This window comes from Pyrus communis, chromosome 15, assembly GCF_041283825.1.
Source record: "Pyrus communis isolate YQ-2024b chromosome 15, ASM4128382v1, whole genome shotgun sequence".
In the NCBI taxonomy this organism is placed as follows: domain Eukaryota; kingdom Viridiplantae; phylum Streptophyta; class Magnoliopsida; order Rosales; family Rosaceae; genus Pyrus; species Pyrus communis.
Window position 1 is genome coordinate 563,147 of NC_142579.1, and position 16,456 is coordinate 579,602.

At 36.5% G+C, this 16,456-nt stretch overlaps 1 protein-coding gene across 9 annotated transcripts; it reads right to left on the reverse strand.

Moving 5' to 3' along the window:
• Positions 1-2,893: 2,893 nt before the first annotated feature.
• LOC137747128 (uncharacterized protein At5g08430) lies at positions 2,894-15,204 on the reverse strand. Of its 9 annotated transcripts, none has more exons than XM_088686005.1 (13): positions 15,047-15,204; positions 14,808-14,925; positions 14,185-14,360; positions 13,171-13,250; positions 12,437-12,624; positions 8,764-9,658; positions 7,967-8,079; positions 7,424-7,483; positions 6,353-6,403; positions 5,560-5,630; positions 4,607-4,863; positions 4,345-4,506; positions 2,894-3,727 (listed from the first exon to the last, which is right to left on the reverse strand). In XM_088686005.1, the coding sequence occupies exons 3-13, from the start codon at positions 14,277-14,279 to the stop codon at positions 3,234-3,236; spliced, it is 2,466 nt and encodes an 821-aa protein (XP_088542131.1). In that variant the 5' UTR covers positions 14,280-14,360; positions 14,808-14,925; positions 15,047-15,204; the 3' UTR covers positions 2,894-3,233. The 9 variants fall into 9 exon arrangements, with proteins under 9 accessions (XP_088542131.1, XP_088542128.1, XP_088542130.1 ...); XM_088686002.1 differs by having other exon boundaries at positions 4,345-4,515; positions 15,054-15,126; XM_088686004.1 differs by having other exon boundaries at positions 4,345-4,515; positions 14,814-14,925; positions 15,047-15,122.
• Between the last annotated feature and the right edge of the window lie 1,252 nt (positions 15,205-16,456).

Here is a 16,456-nt window from a genome sequence, read left to right on the forward strand (position 1 = left end):
CGCTGGAATGTTTGGATAGTGGAGGGGAAATGGGCCGCCACCACCACTCGCGTATTCTACTCGCTCGTCTAACTTTCCCATATACTCGCCCTAACTTGCTTCTAACAGGTATCATTCTGTCTTCTCTTTCCCTTCTCCTTTTCTTTTGATTTCGGTCTTTTTTTTTTCTTTTCAATCATTGCATAAGAGATTAATTCGAATATCCTTTGGAAAGAAAGACTCCAACTTAGAAAGTGAATTATTATTAAAAGAAAGTCAAAAGTAAAGTTGGAATTTTAGTTTAGGAAATTAAGTTATTTGATACAAAACTATATTTTTTTGGATTTAATTATAATATTTATATGTATTAATACAATGTACCATTTTGACGGTTAGATGGTGATAAATACATATAGGATTAAGTATCTAAATTCTTCAACCTTTTACTGTCATTTCAAATTAGTCTCAACCTTTTTAAAGATTCCAAAAAAGTACCTAACCTATTGAAAATGTCACATCTATTAACCTTCAGTTAAAAGTTTGTTAGATTAACTAGACTTACTTTGTCTCTAAAATTAATAGAAAGTCATGGAAGCATAGTCTCCATCAACAAATGGTTACACCACCACCATTAGGCCATCATCTCCAAACCCAAAAGCAAAATCACCGACTCTACCCTACAAATCAAACCGCCAACATTGAGAAAAAGTTCATGGAAGTTGCTGAAATAATATGGATTGCCATGATACAGTCTCCACCATTTTCACTGCCCACAAGAGAAGAACTAGAAGCTTTACGAGCCAAGAATAGGCGAATGAGGAAATCAAATGAGCAAAAACAAGCTCTTTGAATCCAATGTCTTTACCCTCTTCTTTATTAAGAGATTGTCCTCTTGGTGTAATTTTAATTTGGGTCCATTTTCAAATTGATTCGATTCGATTCAATTCCTATTTGATCATTAGGTTCCATATTATATAATCTGTTTGTGAAATTTAGATTTTGAGGTAGCTAATATTAATTTTGTCGATGATATACCTATGTTTGTGAAATTTAATCGAAAATATTAAGGTAAGTAGAACAACAATGATTTTAATTTTTTTTTTTTTTGACAAACTATAAAATATCTACATTAAACTACTAAAAAGAAAATTCTAACACAGAATCTCGAGTGCAAACAAAATTGAATTCCCTTAACAAACTGTCAAACCATTGTTTATATTATACATGGCCAACAAAACGGAGTGAGGATCCTCGCCGGATCCTCAAATCATATCCGTTCATCGTACATTGTGCTGTAAAAAATCATTGTAAATTTTTTTATTTAAAATTGAATATAAACAGTACTTGACGAAAACTGACCGCACGATGTACAATGAACGAACGTGATTGAAAGATCTGGCGAGGATCCTCTCTCAACAAAACGTACCATCATTTTAGTGTCGTTGCAGTGCCACCACTTATTTGCTTAGCGATAGTGCAACTTTATAGTATTAAAACAAACAAAATCTGAAAAATAAAAAGGCTTAATTAGATTATTAGTTCGTGGTGATAAAGTAGTTAGAAGATTATCTCTATGGTAAAAAGATTAGGATTTAAATTCTTATCGTGAAGTATGCTAGGATTTAGATCCAAAATTGAAAACTTCATCAACTCTCCATTAAATGTTAGCACATAAGGCTCACATGTGAGACTAAAAAGATAAAGTCAGTCTCACATGTAGCCCCATGTGCTACTAATTAACAGAGTTCCATTTTAGCCTAATATACCATATCTCGGTCTGGGCTCCCACCACATTCCAGGCTCGACTCCACCGTAGCACGATATTCTCCGTTTTGAGCCCCGACCACGCCCTCACGGTTTTGTTTCTGGGAACTCAGACGAGAACTTCCCAGTGAGTCACCCATCATGGGATTGCTCTCGCGTGAACTCGCTTAACTTCAGAGTTCCTACGAAACCCGAAGCCAATGAGTGCCCAAAATGCCTCATGTTAAGTAGAGATGTGAATATACATATAAGGCTTAGATGATCCACTCCCCTGGACGATGTGAGATGTTACAAATATGTGTAGCTCATGTGTTAATAATTAACGGAGAATTGACGAAATTTTCAATTTTGGTCACAAATCCTAACAGATTTCACCACAGGTGCTTAAATCCTAATTCTTTTACCACAAAGATTATCTTCCACATATCATATCACCACGGAGACTAATAATCCAATCTGGCCAAATATAAACTACATGGAGTACCACCCCATGGGGTTTCCCTAAAAAAAAAAAAAAAAAAAAAAAAACCCACCACATGGGATGGGAATATAATGGACTTTTCAGTCGTGCCACCTTGATTGCCCGCTAATCATGGAGATCCTTTTGTATAAGATAATAAAAAATTCTAACCTTGCGGCCCCCTTGTTCCACGTCAGCTTGTGTAATATGATTTGCGTTACTTCTTAACCCAAGAATCAATTATTGGGCTTGCTTGGAATCAATTTGGATTATCAAAAGGCGAATTATTATTATATTGTTTAATAATTGCGATGTTTTTCTTCATTAATTAACATTAATAAGCTAAAGGCAAATTTGAACCATATTAATACTAGCTCATTGTGAAGCTAAGCACACACCGTCCCTCCCCACGGGCCCCACCCCACACACACCCACCATAAGGAGAGGTAAATCCTCTGACTGGATTAAAACCCACATTACATTCGTGAAGAAGCAAATTTGGGATGTAATTTTGGTTTCGCATTCCAAACTTTAAGCCTATGTTTGAACAAGGGACTTTCAAAATACCAAGAAACTTTAGACTCACTTGTTAAAAACGCACTACAAGAATACTACTGACGAACTACTCAAGCACGAAAACACTACAGATGCACTACAGACACACTAAACATTAAACAAAAGACTTTGAAATGAGCCTAAGTTCCATGCAACTTTAACCGATGTACGGATATTAGTAACTTTTCTTTTAGAACCAAAACAAGATGCAAGATCAATTGTCACTTGATCGCCTTCTTCCTAATTTCTCCTTTAATTTCATAATATACCCAACTTTTGCTTTTGCTATTTACATTGCCCGCCCCCCCCCCCAAATCATGTCTGCTTAATCATCCCTAAAGGCTGAAGGTTTAATTCACAAAGAAAGTTTTCTTCTATTTCTTCAAAAAACTCGTACCTATTAGCCTCTGGAAAATCACTTGGCACCCGATCGCCTTTCAACTTGGATGCACGGGAGACTGGCAAAGTAGTACATCTACGTACTGGGAAGACTTTGGCGAACGGCATCATCAAGAAACACTGCCTCTTCCTCGCTTTGACCCTCCTTCCAAACCTTGAATTTCAATGGACGACGACTTGAATTGTTCCACTGCCTTAACAATGACATTTTATAGGGGCCCCTTGTTTCACCAAGAGGACTCATACAATGCCACAGTGCAGAATCTGGGTCTTCAGATGCAGGTGCTTTAACTTCATCATGTACATCTTCATCATCATCGCTTAGCTCAATTAACTCAGCTTTGGATGTGCTTTCATTTTTCAATTTTTGCTCAACACATTCTTCACTTCGCCTTTTAATATCGACACGGGAACTAAAATGGTGCGGCTCTTGCAGGTCGACATCAGGTTTCCCTTGAGAAGCAAAATCAAGATGTTTTTTTTCGAACTCTTCAGAGAACAAGACTTTATGAGACTTGTTCTTCACTTGAACGAATTGGTGCTCCTTTTGACGAATGCCACCTCGAACTTCTGGACTCAAAATATGAAATTGTCTAATCAACTTTACAGAAGTCAGTCCCGGTAGAAATGTTACTACCATGCTCTGTAGTAGATGCATCAAAATGGTGTCCACACTTACATACCAACAATAAAACTCTTACATACTAAAGTATCATGCAGTATCTTACGTTGATGTTAACACTTGAAATCACTTTCTTTTTAGAAAAGATGTTGCCCTCACAAAGAGCCAGTTACTCAAATCACATTACCAAGTGAAACTGACCAGAAAGCAAGTAAGGAGAAAACACTATTTATCGAAAACAGAATGGGTTAACAAAAATAGTATTTATGCAGAGTGACAGTTGATTTGACATAAATTTCAATTTCATATTCATCAACCTCAATCCGAAGCAAGAGTAGAATTTTAGGACGTCTAAAATTGTCAAGATACTAAAAAATTCTGTGAGAGTTACATCCAATACTTGTCACTTTCAGAACTAAGAATCAAATGGTAACGTTTGTCATGATCTAGGAACGCTGTTTCTGCATGCAAGCATGTCCATATTCCCGTTGATTAGTGGAAATAATAATGAACTCGAGTGAATAATATAGAACTCATCATTCTGAGACAGAAGCTTAGAACAAACCTGCCGGATCAGTTCCTCCATTTGGAAGACACAAAGTTCCATTGGCTAAATTAGTGTTTGGAGTTGGAGAGGACCCTTCGAAGGCTGAAGCAGGAAAGCCATCACATTCTTGTTTATCCTTCCTTGGAGAGCTCTCAGGAGTAGGTTTAAATTTTTCTGTACCTGCGAACACTTCGAGAACCTCATTTAATGATCGTGATTGTTCCAACGGTGTTCCAAGAGAAGCTTCTTAACAATATTTAAAATTACAAGCTTAACAAACCTGATGGATCTGTTCCGCCCTTTGCATGGTAGACAGTTCTGTTGGCTAGACCAGTTCTGGGAGTTTGAGAAGACCATCTGGCTCTGGGGGCTGATTCAGGCGATCCATCATGTTCTGTTTGATCCTGGCTTAGAGAGTTCTCAGAAGTAGGTTCAAGTTTTTCTATATCTGCAATTACTTCTGGAACCTCATTTATTAATCGGAATTGTTCTGATGGTTTCTCAAGAAGCAGCTTCTTATCCAAGTATTGCTCAAGCGTATTCAGAAAATTTAGGTCAAGGGTCACAATTTTCTTATCTAGATAAAGTAGTACATAGGGATAAATTATATGAGTCTACTGTCGACCACTCATGGCCAGCGTAAAACGGAAAAGAAAAAACTAAACTAATGAACAAGGGGGTCAAAGAACAAAGGAATGTCGTTTTTTGTTTCATGTTGCAAACATTCTAATTTAACAATGTAAACAATTTCAATTTGATTAAGGCCAGACCTGGAAATGTGCTAGACACTGCAGTAGGATTAGTCAAAGAGCTGAACCAATACCCTTTTCTGAAAATGTAAAATTGAGAGAAACTAAGACTAGAAACATTTGGTTCCATCTCAACTTAATATAGATTTTATAACAACTAGCACACTTGATACTTCCTAGTCACTGAAAAACAAAGGGTCACATGCGAAACTTAATAGCTCGAGACAATCTACACAATGAAATATCTAAAAAGAATGAAATGCAACAGAACCAAGGAACATATCAGATCTGTCCATATTCAAGAACTATCTAGCATAGTAAATTTTGTCAACACATTGCTTCACAATATGAACTTGTCCCTACATCTCCAGGTTTCTACAACTACACATGTATACTATAACAATCATAATATCCTAAACCTTCCCAACATATGTCATACACCAACTTTTTTGTTATGTTGTTAATAACATCAATGAAAGGATATTCTCTCCTCCATCCTTTTTCATTTGCCTGGTCAATGCGCTTTTGCAACAGAGACAGCTCTCTAGCAATCCACTGAGATGTTTTTGACCAGATGATTCAGAAGTACATAAAATCAAAAGGCAAGCAAGAACGTTAAAATCCACACACAACAGAAAGATGAGCAAATACTGGAGTATGAAAGTCACATGAAAAAACAGATCATTGCACAATAGACACTTTTCGAATAGTCAAACACTCCATAACGGCATAGTGTAGAAAATATAAACAACAAGAGATGTGTTGCTGACAGTTACCTAGCACAAAGCCATACAAGATTTCATAAAGCCTGTTTGGCTGAATTTTAAATAAATATTAGGCAAAACAGTACACAGAGAGTAGGGAGAAACATAATACTTATATCAGTTATATGTGATTTTTTTTTTTTTTTTACTGTTCTTTGATTTTGCTCATTTTGACGTTGTAATTTTATTTCTCTAAGTAGGTATTTTGAAAAACTTTCCAAAGATGGTGTTTTGTTTTTCATACCGTTTCTGTTCTCAAGTGTTCTGAAACAGAAAAAATTATTGCACCGCTAAATAGACTTTTGGTCTAACAGTTAAAAACATATTTGCGTTTTTACAGTTTCAAATCATATATTACAGTCTGAAAACAATATGAAGTCAATATCTTTCCAAAGCATGCCCCAGCTTATTTGTGAGGCATCCATAGTCACACTTTCAACTATTGGGAATCTCAAAATTATGATAACATAGAAAACAGATATTCTTGTTAGAGGTTAAAGCAAGAAAACGCACACGCTCCATTATATCCTTGTGCAGACATCTAGCCTTCTGTTCAAGCTCCACCTATCAAACAAGAAAGTCCTGATTAACAAGTTGAAATACATCAAATACTCTATGCAAACCCAAGTATTGCAGAAGTATTTGTTTTATAATTTATATCTAATCTAATTTATCTTAAAGTTATATTAATTGAGTTTAAATAAAAATTATATAGGCGATCTAAATATATTTATAAATGAAAGACGAATGCTTTCAGAAATACTACAAAATAATAAAAGATATAGACAGTTTGTAATTGGCTGTCTAAATTATTTATCAAGTTGGATCATCTGATTTTGTACAAGAAATATGTTTTTAAATGTAAATATATAAGGAAAAGTGACATTGATCCCAACAGGCTGGAAAATAAGAATTTACACACATGCTATTCATGAAAACACTATGAAAACTGGAAAGTCTTTAAAAACGTGAAAATGATGAATAACAGTCTTCCCCCACCCAATATTGCAAAACCATACATATTTATCCATTTCCCACCACAAAACAACGAAAGAAGAAAACGAGTAATGTCATAACCCATCAGAGTAAGAATCTTTGTAATTCTGGAATGAATCAATGGACAAATTGGTTGAGTCATTATCAATATCAATTTGATGTATCACAGATTGAATGTCATTATCAATATAATTCACAAACTGGTGAATTATATTCAATATCTTTCCATGGCAACAAATTGATCCCCTGACTACTAATTTGGACTCCTTTTAAAAAAAAGAAAGGAAAAAGGGAAGACTACTAATTTGGAATCCCAACGTATTACCATGTAACCTATATTCACTTCTCAGAGCATGCCAAAGGGAACCCCTCTCCATATTAAGACTCCGGGACCATTTCCAAGAAGGACCCCGTCACCAAATTACCTACCCTAAGCCACCGCTTTCTTTCATTCTAGATAGGTTAAAATCTTATTCAACATTTGCATAAATTTGTCAAGTTCAATAAAAACTTTTTGTAAAGGTAAGCTTTCATTTATCTACAAGTTTTCAGAAAACACTAAATTGATTATGCATAACAAAAACTTACAATAGTGGGCCTCTTAAGCTTTCCTTCTTTCACTCTCTGATGTAAATCTTTACACTCTTCCTGCATAACATACAATCCAACTGAGTGCTCATTCTGTGAAAAACACGCAAAATATAGAAAGCAGTAACTTTAATTGATTCATGCAATTTTGGTTTCTGAGTTTGCACCTTTAATTTGTTTTTCTCATTATTTGGCACAAAGGAGGCGAAAGGGTAGGGACAGGGGGAGGTTTACACTCTAACTCTAGTCTTGGGTATAGGGGTAAGTGTTCTCAGCCACAGTAACCATAATTTGTGTTTGAAAAGAAAGAATAATCTCTATGAGTCATAAGGAATGACAATTATGCACAAGAGTCAAAGTAAGTGCCCTTAACAAACATGAACAACTAAATGTTATATCTTACAAACCTTGTTCAACGAAAAAACTTGACCTACATAAACGCCATTCTAATGAACCAAGTTTTTTTAGTTTTGTTCTTTGAAAAGAAAAGCCAAGTCAGTTAACTTTCACCATCTTACAAGAAAATTGACACAACAATATTACCTCACAGAAGTCATCATTTGACAGCTCGCACACCTGTACATCTTTTGGCATATTGACCAGTTGCATGAAAATTTCTGTATTCATTTCACCATTGCTCGAAGTTTTCCGTATGCCTAGAAAAGTATGAAATGATAATACAAAGCATAAGTGATCATCCAAGGAGAAAACTGGCAGGATTACAGTTCTAACATATAAGAATCAGGAGCCTCTCCATTTGGAAGCTCATTGTAGTGAGGTGATCCTAACCTAAGCCTTGCATCTCATTAAGCTCCTAGTGGTCTAACTTTTACATGGTTATGAGATTTTATAGACAACCATCCCCCATCATATACAACCCCATCCTGATCCGTGCACTCATGCGGACACAGGCAAATGCCTACAATACACCTTTGAGATCAAACATGTGCAAAATGTAGATTGTTGGTTTCCAACCCAAGACCTTATGCAACTAAAACTATGACCCAATGTTAGACAACCATCCCCAAAAGCTTAAACTGTATGGAATGGGCCAACGATACATATCAAGCTAACACATTGAATTCGTTATTTATGATATCTTACTTTGTCATAATATTCGTATAAGAAAAAAAACATTGTAATCTCTGCATGAAAACCAAACAGATGTATTCCCCAGCTAACACCATGATAAAAACTCTGTTAAAATAACTGTATCAGGATTCTTACTTTCACGAACTGCTGAAAATATTTGCAGCAAACAGAATTGAGTTCTTTAATATCAGACGAAAAGATGAACAGTCATTACCATTCAAAATTAGTAGCCATCATTAAGAACTTACCTTTGACTTGCAAGAGCTGGTGAGAATTTTTCTGTGAATAATCATTTGGGTCAGATTTGACTCTCACAAAACTTCCTACTACTTTTTCATCAAAAGTCTCAGGTTGCTTTAACAATTCCTCCACCAAACTCCTCTTCAGGTACACAAGTTTAATGTTTTCAGTAACTATGGAAGCAAAACAAGTTTTCCGCACAAGTGGAACTACATTTGTCTTTTGAGGTTGTCTATCTGAGACCAACTTGGGCTGCCTATTACAAGTCACCATAAGATTCTTATCATTGTCTTCAGAACTACTGTCAGTCTCATCCTCCTCGGTTAAGTCAAGATTCTCAGCAAAATGGGCATCCAGAAGGTTATATAACCTATTTATATTGATAGATTTCTTTCCCAAAAGAGACTGTAGCATTGGATCACACATTACTGTCTTCTTTTTCTGTGGGTGAAAAAGGTTGTGTTCTTTACAGTAGTTTGAAACTATAGTGGTAACTTCATTCTGTGATAACTCCTTGGTTGTATCTTTCCCAATGGAAATGAGGAATTCTAAGAGAGATTTTGACCCCCATCCTCTAAACTCTATTTTCGTTGCTTTTGCTTTCCTTTTCATTGCACACTGGTTTCCCTTGGATCTCTTCTTTTTGCCAACTGGCATGTATTCTTCTCTATCTTTCCAATTTTCGTCGTCACTTTCTTCATCAGATTCAGTAAAACTTTCTTCTTCTTGAGAAATTTCGTTTAAATCGAAGTCAGAGTCATGTGTATGGTTCTCACCATTCTTCAGTAAGTCTTTTGCGGAGTAAACCTGCTCTGAAGATAAGCCTTGTTTCTCTTTTATTATTTCCCAATATTCCATGAATAGGAACTCGAACGTATTTCTTTCTTTGAAATCAACTCTCCCCTGAAAAACAAAAGAGCACATTCTGAGATGACAAAGAGGATGAATCTGGAGATCTATATCATCAAATCACAGAAGGCCTGCTTCACTTCCCTTAACAAACCAAAATGACAAGCCAGAGAAGTGACCAGGCCACAGGTCACTATATCCGTAATTCCGTATTTACCAATGTATTAAAAGCGTGAGGCGTGGGCGAGGCGTCCGAGGCGAAGCCTAGCCTAGGCGTGAGGCGTGAGGCGTGAGGCGAAGCCTTACAGGATTTAATTTTTTTTTATATTAAAAAATAATACTATGTAAAATAAACATCCATTCTCAATTTTTCATTCAAATCCATAGTCATTCAAAAGATAATATCATTTAAATTCATCATTCAAAGGTAATATCACCCAAATTCATCATTCAAAAGGTAATACAAACAAAGAAAACAATCATTCATCCAAATCATCTTCATATAAATCAAAATACAAACAAATATATAAATCATTCATCTAAATCCTCTTCATCTAAATAAATTTCTAACAATTTATTAATTAATTTATAAATTAATCCTTTAATTAATTTATTAACAATTAACCCTTTAGTGCCAATTTCTAACAATTTATCTAAGTGCCAATTTATGGCAGTGCACATGGACACAATTTATGGCAGCCGGCAGAAGCATTAAGTTTATGGTATAAGACTATAAGTGCAAAACAGTTTGGCAGCCACACAGACATAAAACCGTGGGCTCTGTCCCCTGTTTTCTATTCTGCTTCTTCCTCTCTCTCTCTGTCTCTCTCTCGCATAGCACCTTCGGCCTTCCCCAGAAAATGCAAAACCAGAAAACTAAATCCCCATTAACCCCAGAAAACTATTAACCCCTTCCCCAGAAAATAAATCCCTAATTTCAGAAACCGTAACCTTTGGGATCTTGCTGACGGCGCTGGGGCTGGGCTGATGGCGCTGAGGTGACGGCGGCGTGGCGGCGTGGCGACACCGATGTTCTGAGCCTCTGGGCTTCTGGCGCGCGGGAGTAGAAGAAGCAAGGCAGAGCCGCAGAAGGCAAAAGGCAGAGGCAGAAAAATGGGTCGAATTCGAAGGTATGGTGGGTGAAGACTGAAAATCCTTACCCAAACGACGTTGTTTTGGGTTTGGATAGTTTAAAAAAAAAAAAAAAAAACGTCCAGACGCCTTGAGGCGCGCCTCCGCCGCCTCGGCGTCTCCGGCGAAGCATTTCGCCTACTCCAGCAAAACTGAGGCGTTTGCCTCTCCGCCCAGCCTCAAGGGCGCCCTAGGCGCGCCCCGAGGCGAGTTCTTTAAAACATTGGTATTTACAAATAATTGTACATGAAAGAAATAACAACTTCAAGTACAAAATAATACAGTATTTAAAAGAAACAAAAAAAAAAAAAAAATCCTGTATTTCAAGGTTTCTCTTTTGGACCTTACGTTATCTATAGATCTCAAATTTTATGAAGCAACTTAATAAGATAAAGTGATAAACAAAGTTAATTTTTAAAAATTATGATTCTAATATCCCCAATCTTAACATGATTTTTACAAATTTACCATGGACATGATTATTAACTCTCTACCCTCATTAGATACTAATATGAAACTTCAAATATGCATAATGACTAGAAACAGGAATGATCAGGGATGGAGCCATAAATTTCATTTAGTGGGGTCAACTTCGAACAATAAAGAGTAAAATCCTTCGATAATGAGTCATGGTATTTTTCATGCAATAGACAATTGTACTTTAATTCATGGAATTTTCATGCAATAGACAATTGTACTCAACCATAGAACACAAGCTGGATGGATGAATTAGATGGAGACCTCAACCATAGAATACAAGCTAGATGGATGAAGTGGAAGAGTGCATCTGGCGCGTTGTGTGACCGTCACTGAAGCTCAAGGGAAAATTTTTTAGGATGGCAATAAGGCCGGCGATGTTGTGAATGTTGGACGGTGAAGCATCAACACGTACATAAAATGGGCGTAGTGGAGATGAGGATGCTTCGTTGGATGTGTGGGTACACGCGAAAGGATAAGATTAGGAATGAGGATATCCAAGGTAAAGTAGGAGTAGCCGAAATTGAAGGAAAGATGAGAGAAAATCGGTTACGGTGGTTTGGACATGTGCAACGAAGGCTTGCTAACGCTCCGGTTAGAAGATGTGACTACGAGACAAAGGTCTAGGGCTGAAGGGGTAGAGGAAGACCTAGGAAGACTTTGGAAGAGACTCTAAGAAAAGACTTAAGAGTACTTGGATCTAACGGAAGACATGACATAGAACCAAGCGCACTGGCTTTCTAGGATTCATATAGAAGTGGGAAAAGGCTTGGTTGTTGTTGTTGTTGTTGTTGCTGTAGACAATTGTACTCAATACATTTCCATGTTACGAGAGCATAACAAGCAGGTTTAAATTGAATCTACTTCAGAGAAAAAGTAAATAAATTATGAGAGAAAAAGTAAACAATTCAACTGCAAATGTGAACACCACATGGACATTCTACTACTTCTTGACTTTTCCTAATGAAATTTATCAGTTAACTACAAGGTTGATGGCCAAAATTGAAACTACAGGACCAAAGTAGAACACGGACCAAACCAAAAGGACTGAAAATTTAATTGGCCCAGAAAACATTAGGTTTAGTATCTAATTTTTGGATTTCGTATTTAAATACAATTGCTTGGGAGAGTTTCCTACTTTAGATTTCTCATATGAAACAAAATTCAATTATGCAGAAGAAACAAGAGAAGTCTTTTCTTAGCATTAATCAGAAACAACCATACCCCATCAGAATCCACATCCACATTTTCTTCTATCATTATTGCAAGCTTCAAACAATGATTGCAAAATCCTTCACTCCCTTTAACTACAGCAAACTCAGCATCACAGAGGCAACGTCCGCACACAGCTTGCGGGCAGCAAAAGCAGTAAAACTTGGGAATTCTTTGGCATATGAAGCAAGAATGGCGGTCTGAAATGCAAGAAAACATATTACTAACTGGCTAATCTATTCTCTACAAATTGATGCTAGCAAAAAGAGACGAGATAATAAATACTAAAACTCAGATAACACCTAAAGTATATAAATTACTTTTTATTAACTGATAACACTCTACATTTTCGAAAAAGAAAAAATAATAATGAACTGAAGGAAGTATTATCTTCCATGGCCACATTTCACCAAAACTTCTACAAGAGTTAACATATCTGTTAAATTCTTTATGAAATTGATACATTTCACCAAAGTTTATCTCCTCCTTTTTTTAGAACAATTTGAATGCAAGGTATGAGAGCCACAATTGCGAAAGTCAGTTGAAGAAAGATTTGAGAACATCTTTATGGTGAATAACTAAAATACATCGGGTCAAGTTTCATGCATACATACCTTGGGAGTGTCAAACATAACATAGAAAATTGTACGCATCGCACCTTTTTCCATGCATAAAACGCACATATTTCATTGACAATGACATGTTGTAAAGCTGAGGCATTATCATAGAATAAATTGAGAGCTTACTGCAAGTCCAGCGATCTTTGCTCTTCAAAAACGAGTCATCTTTTTCGACACACTGAGGATGATAAACTTTTAGACAGTCCCTGAAAGATTAGAGGGAGCATTTCAACTAAAAGACCAAAAGCAAAAACTTAGAGAGGAGGAGGGTTCTTCCTTTTGAAATCTCATCCTTGACTAGTTGCATCCTTTTGATAATCTTAAATCCTTTTAGATGAGAAATATCTAGCCACATAACTTTATGTATTTAAATGAGAAACAAATTATGCTCTAAGTCATAGATAAAATTTGAAAAGTTCACAGAAAGCTTACTGTCTACCTACATTCTGTAATCCATTCTCATTATAACCATTGAGTTTTCATCAAATGACATAGAACATGATAGGGTCTTATTAAAATACTTAATGATAAGAATCAGTCCTAAAATGCATTTCTAATAGTTATTCATACTTGTCCCGCTTTTAAATTTTAGTTTCTTATTTCTTTCTTCGTTCAGGTTGCTGGGGGTCCTAAATCTTAGCATGCCTGCTACTTCTTAAAAATACACCGCAATTAAGTTAAAATTACAATGTGACAGAATGTAACGAATGAGAAATTGAGAATTGCTTTCCTAATTAAATTAATTTTTGGGTTCTCCAATTGCAGACTCCTGAATTTAGAGTTAAATGCTCAAAATCTAAGAACCCTAAATTCTGAATCCCAAAAAACCATTATACTAAACATAGTTAAAAGTCAACAAAAAATCTGATGGGTGCATGGCTAATTTTGTGGGGAAAGAAAGCATGCTATTCAACAGGACATCTTGAAACAATACCAAAAGAATACATTCATATAGCATGTCCGGTTTTAAATTTAAATAAAGCCATCTATAAGCACCAACAAAAAAACATGTGCTGCAGGATTTTGATTCCAGGGTCCACTGAATTAACCTACTGTCATTGTGGAAAGACGAAGTTGCCTTCCTCAATGCAATATATGAAGTACTAGTATTTCAATTTTCTGTAAAATTTCAGAACTCACTTATAATCACATATCCTCACAGCTCCTCCATCTTTGCATCGAAAGCAATAATCTTCACAAATTTCTTCCTTTCTTCTTTTACTCTTTCTCGGCATTTTGATCAACCCTCTATTCTTCAACCCCAAAATGCCAATTCAACAACCCAAGTTCTTGTATCACAACAGCTTCCCCTAAACCTGTCAAATCAAAGCAAAGTTAAAAAAGACACCACTGCCACTGCCCCCCCCCCCCCTCCTCTCCCTCTCTCTCTCTCTCTCTCTCTCTCTCTCTCTCTCTAAGCATGACCATCAGCTAACATCACAGTACCAAAAACAAAACAAAAAGATCAAGGAAAAACCTCATCATCTTAAAAAAAATAAAAATAAAAAGGACCCCCCAAATGCATGTACCAAAAAGGAAAAGAAAAAGAACCCAGTTACCCAAATGAAAGCAAAAACTACTTCAAACAATAACATGCAGTAGCTCCAAAGTCTAATCAATAAGCTTCTTCTTCAATTTATTTTTTGTGGGAATGTTTATCTTCCTATGCAGCATTTCATGTATTCAAGTTCTACCAAATTAGTAAACCCATAAACAAAGAAAATGTAAGAGACCCAGTTGAGAGAAACAACAAAAGAGAGTACCTTTACCCTTAGGCCTTCAAAGAACAAGTCCATTGCGTTTGCAGCAATGGCGCTTTCTGTAAACGCAAGACCCAGTGAGGAGGGAACGAGGAGCTTAGAAAGACGAGAGTGCTTAGCGCTGTGAGAGTAGAAACAAAAAATATTGGTGAGAAACAGACGTTTTGCGTTGAATGGGGGGCAGTTCATAATAAAGCCATGCCGTTTGGGTCAAATGCGAAAAGAATAATCTGGAATTTTGCCTCGAACATTTTGGTTTGGGTGGAAAGAAAGCGGAATCCCATCACTCGCTCTGCTCCTCCACTTTACACCGTCTTTATATTCGGGTGAGCATATTTTTGGTCACCGCCACCTTCTAGTAGAGAAATGTCCGGAAAAATTAAAAAAAAAAAAAAAAAAACATCTATAATGACACGTGGCATATGTGTTGATATTCTAGATACTTTGAAAAATCTCTCGTCGGTTATACTGTCAAGTAGACTAAATGTAATACAATTGGTTGAAAATTTGTAAAATATCTAATACTTATTAGTCGTGAATATCTTAATAGGACGAACTGCCACGTGGATATCTTTGCTTTAGAACCTCAAGATGAGCACTTTCCTATTCTGACTTCCCCAGAGCCTTCGGTAGCACATCCAGGACAGCGATGGGTTTTCTACCTTTATGGGAGTGGAGCGACATAAGTTTTAAGAATTTAAGAGAAGTTCACGGCTAGACGAGCCCTTTATCATTACAATAGGTGTCAAGTGGAAGTGCAGTGATGTATGCAGCTGAAGCATCTTAACAAATCAGTAGACTTGAACCTTATTCCTACATGACCCGATCAATTCAATCAGGCACTCGCCATCTATTTTCATTGTTCAACTCTTTGACAACACCAAAAACTATTGTTTAACTCTTTGACAACATGACAAACCAAAAGCTCTGCCCTCCCCTCTATCTATCCAAGGGATGGAAGGAATTCGAGCGAATTATATTATTATAATTGGTTTAAATTTTGAGATCTGTATTGGTGCATAGACAAAAATCTCAAAATTAAACTCATCTAAAAGTGATAAATAGGGTGGTGGGAATTACTACTTGAGGGTGATGAGCAAAAATGCACCCATTTTTTGGTACAATTTTCTTTTTAACTTAAATGTTTGGTATTCCTGCCACGTAATATTACGGTCTAATTTATTCATTTCTAACTCTACGTAAGAGATTTTTAGTTTGAAAATCGAGAATGTCGTGTGTTGGGCTGGAAATGATAAACTTTATACGACAAGCTATTTGACTTCCATGCTATCGTGTGGATTTTGATTGAATTCTACATGGAAGTAGAGTTTGCGGCTTTTTTTTGGATTTTAATTAAAATGATGACTATGATCATGATAAAGTGGTCATAAAAGGTTGCGGCGGTGGTCCCGGCATCGATAGTGGCTGTCGTGGTGTTGGTGGTAGTCATGTTGGGGTTGGTGGAAGTCATGTTTGGGGAGGAGGTGGTAAGGTGGTCATAGGAGGTTGTGGTGGTAATGGTTGTGACAAGGTGCTAGTAGCAAAGTAAGAGTGAAGGTGGTGGGTGGCAGTAGCAGTAGCGGCGGTGGCGAGGATGGGAGTGGTAGGCAAGGTAAGATAATGCAAACAGAGGTAGTTGTCGTAGTGGGTGA

What these genes read in the sequence shown, in the direction of transcription:
- LOC137747128 (XM_088686000.1), bottom strand. Translation starts at nt 14,279, where the DNA reads ATGCCGAGAAAGAGTAAAAGAAGAAAGGAAGAAATTTGTGAAGATTAT. An exon ending in CAAAGATCGCTGGACTTGCA is followed by an intron (nt 12,625 to 13,170) that starts GTAAGCTCTCAA and finishes CTTGCATTTCAG; the next exon opens with ACCGCCATTCTTGCTTCATA. An exon ending in GGGCGGAACAGATCCATCAG is followed by an intron (nt 4,516 to 4,606) that starts GTTTGTTAAGCT and finishes AGGTTCTCGAAG; the next exon opens with TGTTCGCAGGTACAGAAAAA.